This window comes from Myotis myotis, unplaced genomic scaffold (assembly GCF_014108235.1).
Source record: "Myotis myotis isolate mMyoMyo1 unplaced genomic scaffold, mMyoMyo1.p scaffold_m19_p_1, whole genome shotgun sequence".
In the NCBI taxonomy this organism is placed as follows: Eukaryota; Metazoa; Chordata; class Mammalia; order Chiroptera; family Vespertilionidae; genus Myotis; species Myotis myotis.
The window spans coordinates 204,283,425-204,303,252 of record NW_023416313.1 but is presented as its reverse complement, the minus strand read 5'-3'; the positions used below and the strand labels follow the sequence as shown (position 1 = coordinate 204,303,252).

Genomic DNA, 19,828 nt, shown 5'->3' with positions numbered 1-19,828 from the left:
GGGCTCCACGTCAATATGTTTTAACTGCTCTCCAGGGGACTTTAATGAGTAGCCAGGATTACTCCATATTTCCTCCTGAGTTTCATACAAAATCCTGCCAAATTGCTCTCATTGCTTCTGGATGGCCACTAGCAATAAAAAGAAAGAGGAGAAAATGCCCCTAACCAGAGGCTGACTTTTCCACTGCTGTTGGCCGGAAAGGGGGTTTGAATAACTACAGCTACTAATTCTGGAGCACTCAGAGATGCTGGGCGACTTACAGACATTATCCCTTTTAATCCTCCCCACACCTCTGTGAGGTAGATATCGTTCTTCCCGGTTTCTAAAATAGCTTTGCCCGGTCAGTGTGGCTCAGTGGTTGAGCGTTGACCTATGAACCAGGAAGTCACGGTTCGATTCCGGGTCAGGGCACATGCCTAGGTTGCGGGCTTGATCCCCAGAGTGGGGTGTGCAGAAGGCAGTCGATCAATGATTCTCTCTCATCATTGATGTTTCTATCTCTCCCTCTGTGCAATCAATAAAAATATATTTTAAAAATAAAAAAAAATTGGCTTTATTGAGATACCACATACTATACAATTCACCTACTTAATCACTGTGGTTTGGATTTGCTTTGCTTTGATGGCTAATGATGGTGAGCATCACTTCCTGTGCTTCTTAGCCATTCACATATCTTTGGAGAAAAGTGCTTCCAGACACTTTGCCTATAAAATTCAGCAGCTTTTAGTACATTCACAAAGTTGTGACTATCACTGCAATCATTTTTAGAATATTTTCATCACCTCCAAAAACACCCCACACTCCGTAGCTGCACCCCACACAACTTCTCCCATCTCCCCCAGCCCTAGGCACCAGGGAACTGGCTTTCCTTTCTGTCCCTATGGGTTTGGGTATTCTGGACATTTCACATCAATGGAATCCTGCAATATGTGGTCCTCTGTGACTGGCTTCTTTCACTTAACATAATGTCTTCAAGGTTCACGCATGTTGTAGCGTGGATCAGTGCTTTATTCCTTTTTATGGTCAAATAATATCCCATTGTATGGACATATCATATTTTACCTACCCATTCGTCATTCATTGGACATTTGGGTTGTTTCCACTTTGGAGAGATTATGAGTAACACGGCTATGAACATTCATGTACGAGTTTTTGTGTGAGCATGCTCTCCTTTCTATTGGCTGCATACCTGGGAGTGTAGCTGCTGTCATATGGTATGGGTCTATGCTTAGCCTTTTGGAGAGCTGCCAGACCCAAAGTGGTTGCACCGTTCGACATTCCTGCCAGCAGTTTGAGGGTTACCGCTTCTCCCATCCTCACCAACACTTGTGATTATCTGTCCTTTCTTATTACAGCCGCCCTCATGGGTGTGAAGTGGAATCTCTCTGTGGTTTTGCTTTGCTTTGCTTTGCTTTGATGGCGAATGATGCTGAGTGTCGCTTCCTGTGCTTCTTAGCCATTCGCATATCTTTGGAGAAATGTCCTTTCAGACACTTTGCCTATTTTCTAATTGGCCTGTTTGTCTTTCTATTACTGAGTTGCAATAGTTCTTTACATAGTCTAGTCTAGATACTAGTTCCTTAACAGATCTATCATCTGCAAAAAATGTTCTCGCACCCTGACAGGTTTGGCTCAGTGGGTAGAGCGTCGGCCTGTGGACTCAAGGGGTCCCAGGTTCGATTCTGGTCAAGGGCATGTACCTTGGTTGCGGGCACATCCCCAGTAGGGAGTGTGCAAGAGGCAGCTGATTGATGTTTCTCTCTCATCGATGTTTCTAACTCTCTATCCCTCTCCCTTCCTCTCTATAAAAAAAATCAATAAAAATATATCTTTTAAAATGTTCTCGCATTCTGTGGACTGTCTTTTTGCGTTGTGTCCTTTAAAGCACAAAGTTTTTCATGTTGATGATGTCCAACGTATCTATCTTTTATTTTGTTGCTTGTGTTTTTGGTGTCATATCTAATACAAAGTCAAAGATTTATTGCAGTTTCCTTCTAAGGGTTTTGCAGTTTTAGCTCTTACATTAGGTCTTTGATCCATTTTGAGTTAATTTTTGTATCTGTTGTCAGGTATCTGTTGTCAGCTCCCCCCTCCCACTTTTATAATGGAGGAAATCGAAGCTCAAATGGCTAGTCACCTTTCCAGAGCTGAACTGTTCCAATGCAGCAGCCCTGCGTTGCTACACGGCTTCCAAAGAGCCAAGGTTTGTCATTGGTGGTGGTTGGGAGAGGAGGCGGGGGAAGGGCTATGGAGGCAGATCCCCCAGAAGAGCTTGTCACCCAGAACATGCACATGCACTGTTCTTAGTAAAGGGACCAGCCACTGAGCAGAGCACAATGAGCAACAGCACAAGGCAGGATGTGAGCAGCCTCAAGGGGTCGCTACACCCAGAGGAGGCCTGTGACCTCACTCCCAGCACCTCTGCAGCCGGCCCTAATCTGCTCAAATGTCCTCCTAATCACTGAGCTCTAGCCTCAGGCCAGGTCATCTGTGTCTTTTATTTTTTTGTGTTTTGTTGTTGTTAATCCTCACCAGAGGATATGTTTTTATTGATTTTTTCTTTTTAAGAGAGAGAAACATTGATGTGAGAGAGAAACACTGATCAGTTGCCTCGGCTGTGCACCCTGACCAGGGATCGAACACACAACCTAGGCATGTGCCCTAATTAGAAATCGAACCTCAACCTTTTGGTGCACAGGACACGCTCCAACCAACTGAGCCACCCAGCCAGGGCTGTCTTGTGTCTTTTGGACACAGAAGAGGGGAAAGAGACTTGGCCGGCTCCAGAGTTGTTCAGCCAGAGGAGGTCCCCTGTGAGAGGACTCAGTTAGTTTCCCAACCCTGAGTCCTTGTTGACAGTGGATCCGGAGACACCAAGGTCAGGTGACCAGTGGCCTTGGTAGTGCTGTTAAAAAATTGATGGTTCTTGCCCAGCCGGTATGGCTCAGAGGTTGGGCATCGACCTATGAACCAGGAGATCATGGTTCAGTTCCCGTTAGGGCACATGGCCGGGTTATGGGTTCAATCCCTAATGTGGGGCGTACAGGAGGCCACCGATCAATGATTCTCTCTCATTATTGATGTCTCTAGCTCTCTCTTCCCCTCCCTTCCTCTCTGAAATCAATAAAAATATATGTTTTTCAAAAACTGATGGTTCTGAAAATCCAGCAATGACCTTAAAACCATGGGAAACTAGATAAGAGGTTACACGAGGCAGCTGAGGGGAAACCAGAGGGCTGAAGAGGAGCCTCCTCATTTACAGTTTGTGATGGAAACGACAACTGGGCTGCATCTAAACTGCATAAACAACCAGAAACAGGAAGGTCTGCTCACTTTCCTGCAACCCAGGTTACAGGCACAACACACCGGGAAAGCCGAGACGGTCACAATTTGTCGTGTCATTCACTGCAAACGGACTCAGTCTTAATAAAGTAAGCTATAGATGCTCTGCGCTGTCGTCAGTCATCCTCACACACAGATGAAAAAACAGATGCTCAGAAAGACCAGCTGACTTGCCCAAGGTCACACAGAGAGTGAGCGAAGGAGCCAGACTTTGAACCCAGAAGCTGGAACCAAGCCCAGAGCTCTTCCCAGGCCCCAGAAGCAGTCCCTCTGGGTAGAAGCCAGGATGGTGTCCTGCTCCCATGACACCTGGGCCGCTCCACACACTCAGGCCGCTCAGCACCTCCAAGGGCAAAGTGCCCTCCAGGAAATGAGAGCCCAAGTAACAGTGTTTGAATAAGTTATAACACTAATTTGCATAATCAACACATTTGAAAAGTAAATCAGAATCACATCTCACACTTCTTGTGCATCTCAGTAAGTGCCAGGCATTATGTGAAGCCCTTTACCCGCCTGCGTTCATTTAATCATCACAGCAACACTGAGAGGTCGGTACTAATGTTACTCCCATCTTTAAGACAGAGAATCTAAGAAGGCAGCACAGGACTCTGAACTTTCCAGAGGTATTTGATTTCTGCTAAGAACATACATGTCCAGCCACATCCCCACCATCAGCTCTCCAAGGTGACCCCATGCGAGGATGACAGCAGGTGTGGCCAACCTGTGATGTTAAATAAGAGCTTCGGAACCCCTGTGAGTGCTCAGGGCATGGCCTCAAATCAGACGCAATTCCACAGGGGGCAGTGTTAAACAGTCAGAGCTGCTCTGAGCTATCACTCATTCCCCCACCCCCCACCCCCAAATTAAACTACCAAAGGGGGGGGGGAAGCTAACAGCTTCTTAAAATGTGCTAACACAGTGACGGAATTAAAGTGGAAATTCAGGATTTCAAAGACGAGTCAGGAGATTCTGTTCCAAGTGAGGGACAGATGGGCTCTCCCTGCCAAACAAGCAGGAGACAGAAAAAGCGTCTGAGTCAGGGGGAAGCAGGCCAGCGCCACTCCGAAGAGCCGCAAATTAAAAACCAATTATGCAAGGCTTGCTGCAAAATCTCAGCGGGCTGCCTTTATGTGTCAAATCACTAAAAACACAAGCATGCGCATGCCAGCATTTACCCAGCACATCAGCTGGTTGGGGGCAACTCTTTCTGCTCAGGCTAAACATGCTGAACATGTTGGTCTTTTTGGCGGAATGAACTCTGGAGACCCACCTGTGGCTGACAGTGAGCACACCTTCCAGGGCCACCCTACCGTCCCCAGATTCAAATTCACGTTTCATGCGGTAAAAACTTTCTAAATGTCCTCCGAGTCCCTGGGAGAAGTTGGGAAATGACCACCGCGAAATCCACAGACAGCTAAGTCTCCTCTCGGGCTCTGAAGACGACGAGGACCTAGGGAACGAGGACCTGGGCAATAGGCGCTGGAAGGGCAGTCGGCGATGGAATGCACAGAATCCTGAAGGTGAGGCCCTCGGAATGCGCCCTGACAAGGATCAGAAGAGCCCGAGGAGACGTATAATGAACAAGGTCATCCCTGAGCTTCCGAAACATACCGGTTCCCGGGACTGCCCTCAGACCTTCTGCGTCCATGGGCCTGAGCGGGGTCTGACATTTTTATGTATAAGAAGTTCCCCAAGCGGTTTTGGCAATCAGCCAAGTTTGGGAATCGCTGGTTGGATCTTCATTGTGTTCTTTTCTTCTGCCTAAAGTCGCTAAAGGTCAGAAACAGAAAAGCAAATGGACACTGCTCGGAGGTAAGAATGGAGAGATATAGAAATCAAGGCAGAGGATGTGTAAGTGGCTTGCCAAGCTGACACAGCTAATTCATGCTCAACACAACAAGCCTATATATAAAACTACCGTCTGTGCAAGGCAGCGCACACAGGCTGGTAGAAATAAAAAGAAACGTGAGATCTAGTCCCGACCCTTGGGACCTACAAACAGGACTCAAACTCAAAAGCAGGCTGGTGACACAGTGTGAAGTGGGCTGGGTATAAGGCAACAGGGAGCACTGGGGCCTGTGGTAAACTGAAGACTGCATGCTGACGCAGTGAGCATCTACTACTCAGCGGTAGCTTTCATTGCCTATAAGGGTATGGGCCTAGAGTGGCCAGATAGTCTGGTTTTTTAAAAGAAGCCAAAAAAGTTCACATTTCCTGGCTTTTAAATATAGCAACTCATTCCATTTAAAAAAGCAAAAAAAAAGCACTGTGAGGGCCAACAAGATTCATCTGCAGGCTGACTCCTGCCCATGGAATGACAGTTTGCAGCCTCTTTCCTAAAAGTTCATCCAGTCCAACTTCCCTTGAACTTGAGACCCCTCTAGAGCCCTGCAGTGGCACAGAGAGTGAGGGGGTCCCATCTAGCAGGTGGTTAAGTAAGTGCCTGGTTTGTATCTGTGTGTGGAAGGATGGAACTTCTGGCCTTCCCATCTGCCCCCTGCCCCCACCAGCCACACTGAAAATGCATTCCAAGCCCAGAGGCAGGGTGTGGCCCCTGCAGCCACAGCAGCCCACTCATAGATGACCCAGGAAGGACCACAATTTTCAGGCCAATAGGGACTGGTTAAGGAGTCCAGCTGAAACAGTAGAAAGAAAAGTGTGTAGAAAGAAAAGCTCTAGAGAAAGCCAGAGAGCAAAACTGTCTTGAGAAGGAATATTGGAAAGGAAAGAAGAACAAAAAGACAAGAAAGAAGAGAAAAAGGTGGGTGGAGGGAGGTTTAAGAGGGTAAAGAGGGGATAAATGGTGATGGAAGGAGACTTGATGGGGTGGTGAACACACAATATACAGATGATGTGTTATAGAACTGTACACCCGAAACCTATATAATTAACCAATGTCACCCCAATACATTCATTTTTTTAAAAAAGGCAAGAAAGAAGCATGCGCTCACTCTAAAAATCCCATAACCCAAAATATAGCATCCCCAGATCCTAGCCAGCCATCAAAACCAGCAGTCTGGCCACTCACCACCCACTTGGTCTGCTTAATTTTTCTTCACCATATTGACCTACTACATGACCTTTTATTTCTAGATGCCCCCACTGCACTATACAGTTCCAGGAGAAAGGACGGGGGAGCTTGTCTACTTTGTTTATGGCTCAGTTCCCAGTGTCTGGCACAGTGCCTGGCACATAGTAGGTGTGCTTAGCAAATATTTGTTGGACAAATGGGCTGCAGGCAAGCAGTTGGCACCAAAACAGTTTAGCGTTATGTGTCAACCACCTAATAATAACATCAGCACAGAACACCTATCGTTTAACTTAATTCAGCCAGTTTTCTTTTACCAAACTGCTTCGTGGATTTGCACATGGCCCAAGAGACTACTGGTCTCTGAGGTGGACAGTCCAAGAGCTTGCTCTGACAGGGCTGCCTGCACGGCCGCCCGGCCCACTCTCTCTCCACGCCTGGGAGACAGTGCGGCCACAGAACTGCCAGACTCAGCACTAATTGGGCCATGTCATCAAAATGATCCAATGTCCCAGGCCGGGTTCATTCCACCCCACCCGCTTCCTCAACCTGATAGAGAGGCAGCCACAGCATAAGGTTAAAAAGCTTTGGCTCTGAAGTTAGCTTTCCAGCTGCATGACCTTCGCCCTCTCCAAGCCTTGTTAACCTCATCCATCATGTGAGCATAACAATGATAATAGTAACAGTAATTACTTCCAAGGGCTCTTGTGCAAGTTCAATGAGATATTTCACAAAGAGCGCCCAGCACCGTGCCTGGGGCTTGGCTCAGGGCATCTGAGACGTGGCTATTGCAGCAGCAGCGTCATCATCCCCCCAGACTCCAGTGTTGCCACTTTCCTGAGTGACTTGACCCCCTCCTCCTAGGACCTCATATTCCTCTTTTCTAACATGGGAAACACCCAGTCACCAGGATGGATCAGGAAGGGGATAAACAAGATCACGCATGTTAAACAGCACAGGTCCTAGTATACAGTCAATGCCTAATAAATGTGAACTGGGAGGTTTTATTATTCAAGGGACTTTACTAATCTAAGATGCCTGTGTGAAAACCCACCGAAGGCAGTTTGCCATATGCAAAGAAGTATTTGGGGCATGAGGTTCTGCAACCACTTTATATGTTTCAGTTGCTCTAAGAATCAGCACCAGCACCCCAAACACCCACCCACCTTGAGTCTAACCCAGGAAGCATTTGGAGGTCAGTTCCCAGTGCAGGGCTGACCTTACTTCCTGCCAGCACAGTCTACTTCGCCCTCCCCGCCACCCCCTACCCCACCCCCACCCCCAGCGATGCTGCAGTGTGACGGGAGGGAGAGGCATGCAAATGCGCCCCAGCAATGGCTTGTTATCTTCACGGCCCGGGTGGCACGTGTTTGTGGGCACCTGTGAAGACAGCACGTCACTGTCAGGTACAGGGCCTATGTCACCAATTTGGGGGAGGCTGTGAAATGTAAAAATACTCAACCCAAATAAAGTCTGCCCCTTCCCCTCCACCCCCGCCACCACCAAAAAAAGAAGGCTTCTCCAGCACCTTTTGTAGAGGGAAGAGGTGGTAACTCCACTTCCCAGGCAAGTCTCTGGTGGGCCAGCCCCTGACTAAGGCTTTCATAAGCACTGAGGCCTCAGCAGCCCAGTGATGCGCCTCAGGTACTGGTTTAAAGAGTGATCATACTGTGGAACGACCCCAGAAACTGGTGCTTTTGAGATATGAGCCTGGGAAGGTGCATAGCAAAGGACCAAAAGCAAGGGCCCTCGGAAAAGAAAACAGAAGTTCCCAGTGCAGGTGAGCATTAGTGCTGGGAACACCCCCAGCCCACGCTCCCAGGGCTTGCCATTTGGCCAAAGGCCTGAGGTCCCCATCTGACAGCATAGCTGCCCACCTGGAAGGGAGAAGGAGCCAGTGGTGGGAGGAGGAGAATTCTAAGTAAGCCAAGAAGTGCTATCGACAGCACATTGACCTACAACGTTAATTCACAAGAATGTCATTACCATCAACTCTCATCTTGAAACCATTAGTGGGCATCTATAATGCATCTAATCTAGGTGTTTCAAGTGCAAATGTCTACAATAGGGGCCAAGCAGTTAAGTAAATGAAGGCAGCTGGTGGTAACAAAAGCAAAACCAACAGTGGAAGAAAAATTAAGAATAATAGGGAGGTGTGGGGGCCTGTGGCAAACTGGAAAGAGGAAGGAAGTGAGGGGGGTCTCGGCATTCTGTGTAGCTATTGCCTGAACAGGGCACCTGTGAGCAGATCTTCCACGGTTTTAATCAAAGAGTAAAATCCAACTTTTTAAGTGACGTGTTGGTTCAAGTTTCTTTTAAAACATTGTGCAGGCCAAACAAAACACATCTGAGAGCCAGATCCAGGATGCAAATGGCCAGTTTGCCACCCCTGGCCAAGCCCCCAGCAGCCCTTCTCTGCAGTTTTTATGGTATTCCTGGGGAGAGCAAGGGCCGAGCAGTAGCTGCATAACATACCCAACTCTCCCCTGCCAGTACCCAGACACCCTTCTCCACGCAAGAGCCCCTCTCTTTGGAATGTCCAGCCCTCCGAGCTCCATCCTAAAGCATGAGCCCCCTCCAGGGCACCTTTGCCTGTGAATGCTCCTCATCAGAACTGCTGAGCTCCTGATACTCAGCTGCTTCCCCCGTCCTGTCCCCCACACCTGTCCGCAGCCACCTCTCCCCTCCCACCACTGGCTCCTTCTCCCTTCCAGGTGGGCAGCTATTCTCTCAAGCCTTTGGCCAAATGGCAAGCCCTGGGAAAGTGGGCTGGGGGTGTTCCCAGCACTAATGCTCACCTGCACTGGGGACTTCTGCTTCTCACCAGCCCCCAGGGAAAAGCAGCTCTTCTGCAAGCGAGGCTCATGAGAGCTACAGCTGCAAGGGACCCGAGGAGGGAGTGCTCCATGTGTGGGTCCCCTGCAAACATCTAAGGCAGATATGGGTGGCTGAGGTCAAGCCCAGCTCTGGCAGCTCCTTGAGAAGAAAGGCCTTACCATCCTTCCTCCAAGTTCCCAGGTTCAGCTGCAGCCTGGGGCCAAGGGTATTAGAGCAATGACATGACTAATGATAATTTTAAAGATAATGCAATATTAGTGTTCTCTTGTGTGCTTTTCAAAGCATGTGCACAGTTCCATGATCTCCCTTGGTCCTCCCAACACCCCAGAGAGACTGACAATTTATTACTATTACCATTATTATTTTTAAAGACATCGAATTTTTTATTTTATTATTTTTTTCATCCTCACCCAAGGACATGCTTAGAGAGAGGGAGGGGGGGAGGGAGAAATATCAATGTGAGAGAGAAACATCGATAATTTGCCTTCTGTATGCTCCCCGACTGAGCATCAAACCTACAACCCAGCCCTAACCGGTTTGGCTCAGTGGATAGAGCGTCGGTCTGCGAAGTGAAGGGTCCCAGGTTCGATTCTGGTCAAGGGCATGTACCTTGGTTGCTGGCACATCCCCAGTAGGGAGTGTGCAAGAGGCAGCTGATTGATGTTTCTCTCTCATCGATGTTTCTAACTCTCTATCCCTCTCCCTTCCTCTCTGTAAAAAATCAATAAAATATATTAAAAAACAAAACAAAACCTACAACCCAGGTATGTGCCCTGAGCAGGAATTGAACCAGCAACCTTTTGGTGCATGGGACAACATTCAAACAACTGAGTCACTCCAGCTGGGCCCAATATATTATTATTCATTATTGTTATTAATTACTCTTCCCTTGGCCCCTCAAAGAATCAGAGGTTCAGCATCCTGTCCTCACCAGACCTCTCAAACTTTACCATGTCCATGAGTTCCCCAGGGGACCGTACTAAAATGCAGACTCTATTTCAGAAGGTCTGGGGTGGAGCCTGAGGCTCTGCATCTTTCACAAGCCACCGGGCTGCATGGATGCTACTGGTCCTCAGACCCCACGATGAACAGCAATGCTGAGGCCACACAGCGGGTGTGGGGCTAGTCCTGGGACTCGAACCCGGGCGTCCTGCTCCTGGACTCTGCCTGGGAGAACCAGGCTCACTCACCTCACTTTTCACAGGTTGAGGCCTCTTGCCCAGTTTCACCTCCAGGAAGTGCAAGGGGGCGATCATGGCCCCGATGTTGCGGATGTCAGCGTATTTCAGCTCCTCTGCAGTCAGGGCCGAGCTGGGGAGTCCGGTCAGGGGGCCGAGCCCTGGCAGAGAGCCCGCAGTCACGGAAGGGTCCGGGATCTGCCCAGGCATCATAGCAGGAGGAGTGGCAGTCCAGCCTGGAGTAGGCGGGAGAAGAGGAGCGTGCTGTCAGCCAGAAGAAGTGCTATGAGGGGCTTAAGCCCCCATGTCTTGCCAGGACCTCATCCTGTCTTTCACTAATAGCCCCCTCACCCCTTCCCGTCCCAGTGTCTCTCTCTCTGCCCTTATTTTGTTACGGAAGGAATCTTAATCCATTAATTCATATCAAGGTTCTCCTTGGCACTTAAGGTAATGCTTACTCCAACCATCGGCTCATTGATTCAGCATTCGCCATGTGCTTGGCACTGCACAGTCCGCCTATCAGCCCCATAGGACTGGGGCAGTGCCCCTAACACAGAGGAAGAAGCCGGGGCTTAGGAAGATAACTCACTCAGACTGTGCACAGTTGAAACTGTGAGAGCTGGGATTTAAACCACAGCCTACTGCCTCCCAAGAGGGTGGTTTAAAAGAGTGGAATCTCAAGCATCTTCGCACCTGTTTAAGAGGGAGCTATTTTGGGCCTGGCACGGTGCCTCCCCTCAAATCACACATCCCGTTCTGCATTCTTGTTAAGACACCCTGAATATGAAATGAAGCAAATCGAAGTTAAAGGTGAGTGTGTGCCTCTGGTCTCTATGAGGAGGAGATTGAGGCAAAGGAGATGCAATTAATTAGCCTCTGCTTTCCCCAGCGGAGCCCAGTACCAGCAAAGTCCTCCAGGGTCTCCTGTTTCTCAAAGCAAACACGTATTCCGGCTGTGCCAGACCCAAAAGGTTTGCAAGGGAAGACAGATTCAGGCATGAAAGAAAGACAGAAATTAGACAGGTCAACAGCAAGAGAATTATTTCTTCCCTCTCTTTTCTGGGAGAAGCTCGTGGGTGAGAAGCGGTTACTTCAAGGCACAGCTGACGGTGCAGAAAGCTTGTCTTCCAATAAAGCCAGACTTATCAGGTCCCTTTCAGGGCTCCTCCCATTCATTCATTCGTCCACTTAACCATCCATCCACCCGACGATGAGCAGGAAGGCACATCCTTTCTCCCCATCCGGAGCACCCAGTGTCCCCCAGGCCACCTCAGAAAAGGATCTGAGACTCATTCTCATTAACTTATAGTCTTAGAGCTGGAGGAGGCCCTGTGCTTATCTAAACCACATCCTCATTTTGCGCATGAGGAAGGTGAAGCTCCGAGAGAGTGAATGACTTGCCAAGGTCACACGGCTAGAACGAAAGAGCCAGAGCTGAACTCCTGGGCCCTGGATTTCAGGTCCTGCCCTTTCCTCGCTCCTGGGTTCCGAGTTAAGGCAGAAGGGATGACCTTCTAATAGATGTTCCGACACCAGCCCATAGTGGAGGCTCATCCTCCTGCACGGAGGGCCCTCTGCTTGGCCTCCCATTAAGACCCAGGCCTGGGAGGTTCCCTGAATAACCCCATGGCAGTCTGGGTGGGAGCCCAGGCATAGAAATGGCCCCTGAGATGCCTCACATGCGATTGGTCAATGTGCTGTGACCCTCCCTAAACCTGAGCTGGACTTGAGTCCAGGATCAGGAAGACAGTCTCTCCTCCACTCCCTGGAGCTGGGCCTGCAATGCAGAGGCCCACAGGGTGCCACAGCAGGAGGCTGCTCCAGGGCATGGTGGGTGAGCTGCACGGCTCCCCAGCCTTCCTCCAGGGAAAACAAGAAAAGGGCCAGTGTAAGGACTCATTCCTGTGTGGCAGGGGGATGCCTGGCAGGCAGAAGGAGTTGGTTTTAGGCTACCTGAGCCAAAATGACAGAGGAAACTCACCTTTCCTTCCCAGAAGAGGAGAAAACCCTACAAAATCCCCTTTTCTAGACCTGAATGGATGCCCCCAAGAAGTCACTGACCCCCAAAAGATGCTTAATTGAGCTAGTCAAAACAGACAGGAGATGTGAGGCTGGAAAATGCTCTGTGCCTGGTGCTTCAGTTGAATACAAACCCCTGAGAGGGGCCGGGGGGGCCACACTCCAGCAAAAACACAGAGCAAAATCCCCTCCTTGGCCAGAAGCCCCGGACCTCCCTGAACTGGAAGGACCCATTCTTGTGTAGCCAAACGTGCCACGTGGGCACTTAGCAAGTGGAGGGGTGACTTCAGGGGGAAAAGCAGCAGTCATGGCTGGTTGAGCCACATGACCCCAGCGCGTAGCATCATTTCTGGCATAAAAAGAGTAATCGACAAAGACTTAGTGAATTCTGAATAAGTGAATGAAGGAAGGAACAAATGACAAACTCACGGTGGAACAAAATTCAGTGAGCGGGGTCAGGACCTATCTCTGGAAGTCTGGATGCTCGTCGCCAACCTCCCGATGATTCGTTCCCACAGTGGACCCCAAGAAAAACACCCCGAGGCTCCTGTGTGCTTCCCTGCCTAAGCCATCTCTGAGAGATGGAAGCCAGGCCCCACTCTGTTCCGGGAATGATAGGCTCTGCCTGCAGCTTCTGTTTATTTTCATACAGATGGTATAAATGAGACACTAACAAATGGTCCCAAAATATCTGCTACTGTGAAATCCCCCCTCCGAGAGGGGTAGCCACTCTCTGGGAGCAGCAGCCTCATAAATTCTTGCCATTCCTGCTTCCCTGTGAACCCAGCCCAATGACAAGCCTCACTCAGGGGATCAGGCTCCAGGCTTTCCTTTGCAGAAGCAAAAAATAAAAAATTTAAAAAAAAATGCCCCTCTCTTTCCTTCCCCCGCAAGGGCGCCCCTCACTGCTCAGATACAAACCACAAAGTCCTTAACACATGCCATTCCTAGGAGACAACCACAGCAGCTGACATTCACCAGCGAGAAGTCATCCTAACGGCAGAAGATGGAGGAGGTGGAGCGGCTGCCTCTCATAAGTGGATCCTCATTAACTGGGAAGAGCTGGCTGATGATCCGAGGCTGCGAGGCCACTTTGGCGATATGAAAAATAAAACAATTTGATGTGATTTAGAGATCTCTAAAGGGGGCGGGGGGAGAGACAGTGGCGGGGAACCAATAACAGCCAGGAGGAATTTACCCACTTCAAGGAAGACATAGGAAAGATGACAAGAGGTGAAATCATCTCCCAACTGGTTGTTCCATACGGAAACAATTTAGTAGGAAAAGGAGAACTAGGCACTAAAAGCTTTAGGGGAAGAACCCAGAGGTTTTTTTCTCCCCCTTCGGGGCCCAGGAGGTCCAAAAGGCAGATAAACACCCTCCATGTTTCCATTAGTAACTGGGATGCATAAATAAAGAGCAAGTGCTATACATTGGCAGAAGACCAGAACTGGCCAATGAAGCTTATGCCTCCAAAGACAGGCTTAGAATCCAAGAAGACTTTGGCAATTTGGGACACTGACCAGGAATAACTTGGAAACGAGCCCATGAAGAAAAACTGGGTAATGGACAGATCAAGATGGGACCGACGAGCAAGGCATGGATAAGACAGAAAGCGTGCAGGAGGTCCCCGTGAGAGCCGCTGCTGAGCCCCAAGAGCATGAATGATTTGATGCAGGTCCCTAAAAGCCAGCTTCGGAGAAACAGGGAGCGAGTGGATCCAGGGGGAAAGAACCTGAAGACCTGGTATTGGTATCGCTCTATTCTGACTTCCTCAGGGATGGTAGGCACACCGTCAGGGGTGCTGCCTTGTATAAGCAGAAAAGCCAGAAAACATTTCAAGTCCAGAAAATGGACCCTACTGGGAGATATTAACATGAAACATCATTTTTTAGCTGAAAGAAAAAAAAGATACAGGTAATTTGAGTTTTCCCCCTCTTGTTTCACTGTATGTAAATCTATAAAATATCATATTTTTTAAATGGGAGTATCTGCAAATAACAGTCTTGCTTTGATGGGTCAATTTTTACGAGAAAGTGCCAGTAATTGGTATCTCCATCTAGAATGGCAAAGATGGATAAAAAAAAAAAAAAAAAGACAGGTTAAGAGAAAGTTAGGATCTGCATCATGAAAGTTAGGATCTGTCCATAGAAACAAAAGTTTAAGGGAGGCTTTCAAGTCCCTGGGCCTCTTTGAGAAGGTCAGCTCCGCTCCAGGCAAACAGCTAGCTAGGCGGGCATAAGGGGCCAGGAATGAGTGTGCAAGTGAGTGCAGGGTTCGAAATAGCGGAGGTGAGTGAGGACAGACAAGGAGCAAGGCAGTTAGTTCACAGGATCAGGCCCCAGGAGCACTATGGAGTTGGAAGAGCAGGTAGCCAGCCGGCTGGTGTGGCTCAGGGATTGAGCATCGACCTATGAACCAGGAGATCACTGGTTCGATTCCAGGTCAGGGTACGTGCCCCAGTAGTGGGCGCGATCCCCAGTAGGGGGTGTGCAGGAGGCAACTGGTCGATGATGTTTCTCATCAATGTTTCTATCTCTCTCCCTCTAAAAAAATAAAATAAAATAAATTTTATATATATATTTAAAAGAAAAAAAGAGAGAGAGAGAGAGAGAGAGCCAGTAGCTAGTACCTGGGAATCATCAATAGCAGATGGGTGGTCTTGGGAGCCGGAGCGTGGCAAGATTCCCAGGAGGACACAGTGTGTGTGTGTGGGGGGGGGGGGGGGGGGTTGTGGGAGGGGAGGGACAGGGGAGACAGTACAGGAAGATGCCAGGCCAGTGATCACAGAACATAGTAATAACTATCATGAATCTTGGAGAATTAAACAGTAAACTTGTTCTTGGAGATAAGGAATTATCTGAAATGATCTCTCTCCTGGAGATGCAGAAGGCAAGGAGCAAATGGGTGGAGAAAGCCCCTGAGAACAAGGACGAGCTGAAAAGGGCCTCTCCAGATGGCTGTCCCAGCTCTACAGGCAGGAGAGTGAGACGGCTTACGGGTGGGAGCTTTGGAGCCAGGTCAGCTCCATGTGCAAACTAGCTCTGCCCCTCCCTCGCTGTGTGACTGGGGCAAATTCCCTCACCTCTCAGGGCCTCGCTTTCCTCAGCTGTAAAGTGGGAATAATAGTGTGATTTGCCCTATAAGGATGAAAGTGATGAAAACTTGGAAAGCACCTGGAACAGTGCCTGCCCCAGTGAGCATGAAGTCAGTGTAGCCACAAGGCCCTTCCTTCCTGAAGGACACACGTGCTGGCCGACCCCGCAAGGTCATTTCTAACACTGGTCTCCTTTTCCTACAGCTATGAAGAGGATCCCCCCAGAGGATTCACTGCTCTCCCACTTTCCAGCTCTAAACCCCCAGGGGCCAGGACCATCCTGTATCCAGTCGGTTCCTGCAGAATAGCAACAAAGGGGGGCCGGTCGGGGCTGTGCACAAGGGTGCAGAACCCAGGCCCAGCACTTGGCCTTTGCCCCAGTTTCTCCAAGGTCTCCCCCATCCTACATTCCAGAACACAGCTGCATAGATCGCTGGCACCACCAGCTGGCTGGGTTTCCACCCCTGCCTCCAGGAGCAGGGGGCCAGCATCTTCTGTGTCCTTCTACCTACTCTATCCTTGTACTGCTTAGAAGGGGTGGCTCCTCAGATCTGCCTACGAAGAAAAAGAGGGGTGACTGCGGTCAGAAGCCACTGCCAGGCATGGGCATGCGTGACCCCTGCACAGGCATCCCAGCTGTGGAAGAAACTAGAACCTCTCCCCAGGAAAGGCTCCTCCCAGGAGACCAGAGAAATGCTTCAACAAGGCCTTGTCTGTCGGCACGGTCTCCCCTGCCTGGTGTAATAGGTGTTCAGCAAACACACAGGAAGTTCCTTCCGCCAGGAATCCTTACCCCGAGCTGCAAGATGAAGCTGGGAAAGTACTGCCACCCGACAAGCCTCTATCCTCTCTTCCCTCTTCGCCCCATCTCTGTTCCTTGGCTGCAGGAGCTCAGAGCATGATACATTGCACAGTCATACACACAGTGTGTGTGATAAATCCGTTGGCACTTTTTTAAAAATGCCACTGGCCCTGCTGAAGCTTTGGAAACGAAGCTCCACGACTGGAACCCCAAGGGCTGCAGCAAGAAAACAGACTTAAAAAAGCCCCAGAACGGTGGGCTCTGGCCGGGCCTCCCACAGCCAGCAATGAGTGTAAAGAAACACAGGCCGAAATTCCAACCTGGGTCGCTAAGGCATTTGTCTCTGCTGAGCTCCGAGAGGCCAAACCACACACACGCACAAGAGTGCGCACACACATACACACACAGGCACACGGAGCTTGGCAGCCCGTAAGTTCCAGAGCTGGTAACACAAGCCACGGAACCGACTGCCAAGACAAGCAACAGAAAGAGCCAGGCCCAGTTTCATTGGCCACCATACGCTGCATATGGCCCGGGACGCAGCCAAAACAGTGTTCTCACCCTCCTCAAAGGCATAGGAGACCCTCTGTTTTCAAACACACCTCCACAGAGCCTTAATTAAAGGAAAATGGAAAAATAATGTGTCTGCTGCTCTCCCCCTGCCTATATAGGTATACACACACACACACACACACACACACACACACGCATATTCATACACACTCACTCTATGTTTCTCTTCCTCCCATTTCAGTTTCAAACATAATTCATTCGCATGGAAAAAAGCAAACTGCATCCTGCAGCAGAAAAGCAGAGAAGAATGTTGCCTGCCCTCAGCCCTGGCTCTGAGTGCTCCAGCTGAGCTGGGGCTGAATGAATACAGAGCAGGCCAGCCTAGAGTCTGCACTGACCCCTCTCTTCCAGAGCAGAGCTGGAAACAGAAGCCCTGGTGAGAGAGACAGCCCATTGCAACACCGGCAGACCCACGGCAAACAAGGCCTGGAGAGCCTGGCCCCTCTCATCCTGCCAAGGGTTCTGCAGGTTGGAAAAGATGCCCGCACAGCTTGCAAACAGGTGGGGGAGACAGACGCTGGTGGCTGCAAAAGCTTAGGCAGTGAGTGAGTGAGGAGATCCTGGTCCAAACCCTTCCCTAGGGGACACCATTACCACTTATCAACCCATCTCCTTAGAAGTGGCTGCAAACAACGAAGGAGAAAAGTCAGAGGCCTCCACCCCCACGCCTGCCAGCAGCCTTTCAAATCTCAGGGCACCCAGCTCTTCGGGAGGATTCTGGAGCTGCCTGCAGCTCTGAACCACAGCCAAAGTGGAAGGGGAACAGAAGACTCTTTGAGAAATCCGTCCTCCCTGTTTCAAACAAGGCAAAACCTTAACCAGCCAGAGGCAGGAGAATAGACCTTGCTTCTCTTCCCAGGTCCTCGGGTTAATCAGAGCCATGCTCACACCTGATACCGGGCTAACTCTCCCCCAGAAACCTGCAAAGGAAGATCAGGCAGCAGTCCAAGCTGCAGCCAGATTTGCTGGAAAGATGAAAGCAATGGGAGGTGTTTTTTAAAACCTTCAGGAAAGGGAGGTTGGGGAGATGATATGTGAACACAATTCACAGCAAGGCCTTCCAGGACAAGCAGGCACCAGTCGTGGCTCAAAGCTATTTCTGAGGCTCCTCAAACCTGAGGAGAGCCCACCAACTTGGCTGCACGCACCCTCAGTCAGCAAGCCCCTTTTTTGAGTGACAGGCCTGGGCTCATCTGCATTAAGCACATGTGCTCAGGACACAGGTTGATGCCCTCGATGCCAGCAGGGAGGTCTGCCCACCGGGCCAGGATCAGGCAACCTTGCAAGTGCAGCTGACCCAAAGGGTGAGTTAATTTCCTTCCACCAGCCTCTTCATTTCCAGCCTTATGCATGGCCCGGCCATCCCAGCAGAAGAACCAAGGCCTCCCCATCTTCCCGGTCTCCCAGGGTCTGGGGTCCTGGCCTTAAGACCCAATCCCTCAGCCTCCTTTGAGGGGAGGGGCATAAGAGAGCCTGCTAAACTGGGCTGGTCAGGAGAGGAGGGGCTGGTTACCTAGAGGAGCCGGCCTGCCTCCTTATGTAACCTGGCTTGGGAGCCCCCGCCAGGGAACGCAAAGGGGACCCGGGCCACCCGCTAGGCCTCCTCGCATCCCAGAACCCGGGAGCAATGCCCCAAGAGAAGCATTCTTCATTGGATGGGGAGGCCCGGGCCTTCTCCAGTCCTCAGGGAGGCACGCTTCCTCCCTTCGAGGGGGTGGGGGCGGCACACTTGCCAGCCGGTCACTGTCATCCTCCTCCTACCCCCCCCCCCCCAGAACCGTGACCTCCCTGGCCTTTCACCCTCCATCTGCACCCCCAGGCCCGTCTCCCCCAGGCAGTGTTCTCCCCACTCACCGCCTTCCCTGCCGCCCGAGGCGAGCACCTCTCTGCAAACGCTCGGGGGAGAAGAGCGCTGGAGGGAGGCGGAGAGAGAGCCCGGCTGCCTGGGAGCAGACGGAACCTCCCGTCCCAGGGCGGGAACCCAAGGGACGCCACCGGCTTCCAGGCGCTTCTCGGGAATGGCCCGGGCTGCAGCGACCCGCGCCGGGGCTGCGGGAGCCTCCCCGCGGGGCGGCGGGTTCCGGAGCTCGGCGCGCTCCGCCCGCGCGGGGGCGGGCGTCCCAGGTGCCCGCGGCCGGCGCGCCCCACCCCGCCCGGCCCGGGCGCCCCCACGCGCGCGCGCGCACCCACCGTGCAGAAGCCGCGGGCGGAGGCGGCGTCCCCGGGGCCCGGGCCCGGCTGCAGGCGCCGTGCCCGCTCAGCGCCGCTGCCGCCCGGCCGCCGAGCTCCGCCCGGTGCCCAGGCCCGTCCCGGCCCGGGAGCCGCCGCGGCGCCAGCCCCGCCGCCGCTGCAGCGTCCGCCGCCGCCAGCGCCTCCCGTCGCGGCCGCCGAGCGTCCCTCCCGCAGGCTGTGGCGGGCGGCGGGACGGGTTGCATCAGCCCCGGCTATATAGCGGCCCCTGGGCGGCGGGGAGGGGTCGGGAATGCGGAACCCGCCGAGCTGCCAGCTCCAGACGTCAGAGGGGGACGGAGAGGAAGGGAAGGAGGGGACAGGGGAGGAGGGGGTGTGGATCCGGCGCTTCACACCCACTGACCTTCACCTCCCCCGCCGCCTTTCGCGCCCTCCTCCCGCGGCCGCTCGCACTGCTCTCCCCGCCGGGGCGGCTGCGGCCCCGCGGCACCAGCTGGGGCTCCATCGCCGTCCCAGGCTCTCCCAGGAGCGCGCGAGAAAGCAGGACGCGGCGAGCGGTTATGTAAGAGCATCCCCCCCACCCACCCCGCGCACAGCGGCCGGTGGCCACCCGAGACAGGAGACAGAGAAATGAGAAGGCGGCAGCAGGACCGGCCGAAAGCCCCTTGAAGCCTACGCAGTCTGTGCTGAACCATCTTCCTAGATCCCAGCGCTTTTTGCCAGACCGAGAGAGAGCATTTCAGCACATTTTCATCCTTGGA

The 19,828-nt window shown here is 51.6% G+C and overlaps 1 protein-coding gene across 6 annotated transcripts in view; it reads right to left on the bottom strand.

The window, feature by feature from the left end:
• The window catches only part of JDP2 (Jun dimerization protein 2), a 37,875-nt gene extending 18,293 nt beyond the window's left edge, over window positions 1-19,582 (bottom strand). The window contains exons 1-3 of one of the 6 annotated variants that reach the window (XM_036313502.1): window positions 19,068-19,306; window positions 13,327-13,496; window positions 10,399-10,622 (exon numbers count right to left, since the gene is read on the bottom strand). In XM_036313502.1, coding sequence (XP_036169395.1) covers window positions 10,399-10,599 — 201 coding nt within the window. In that variant the 5' untranslated portion in view covers window positions 10,600-10,622; window positions 13,327-13,496; window positions 19,068-19,306. Of the gene's footprint in view, window positions 1-10,398; window positions 10,623-13,326; window positions 13,497-18,731; window positions 18,960-19,067; window positions 19,307-19,470 lie in introns of those variants that run through there. The other 5 variants (XM_036313521.1, XM_036313511.1, XM_036313537.1 and 2 more) reach the window with 5 other exon arrangements.
• Window positions 19,583-19,828: the final 246 nt, after the last annotated feature.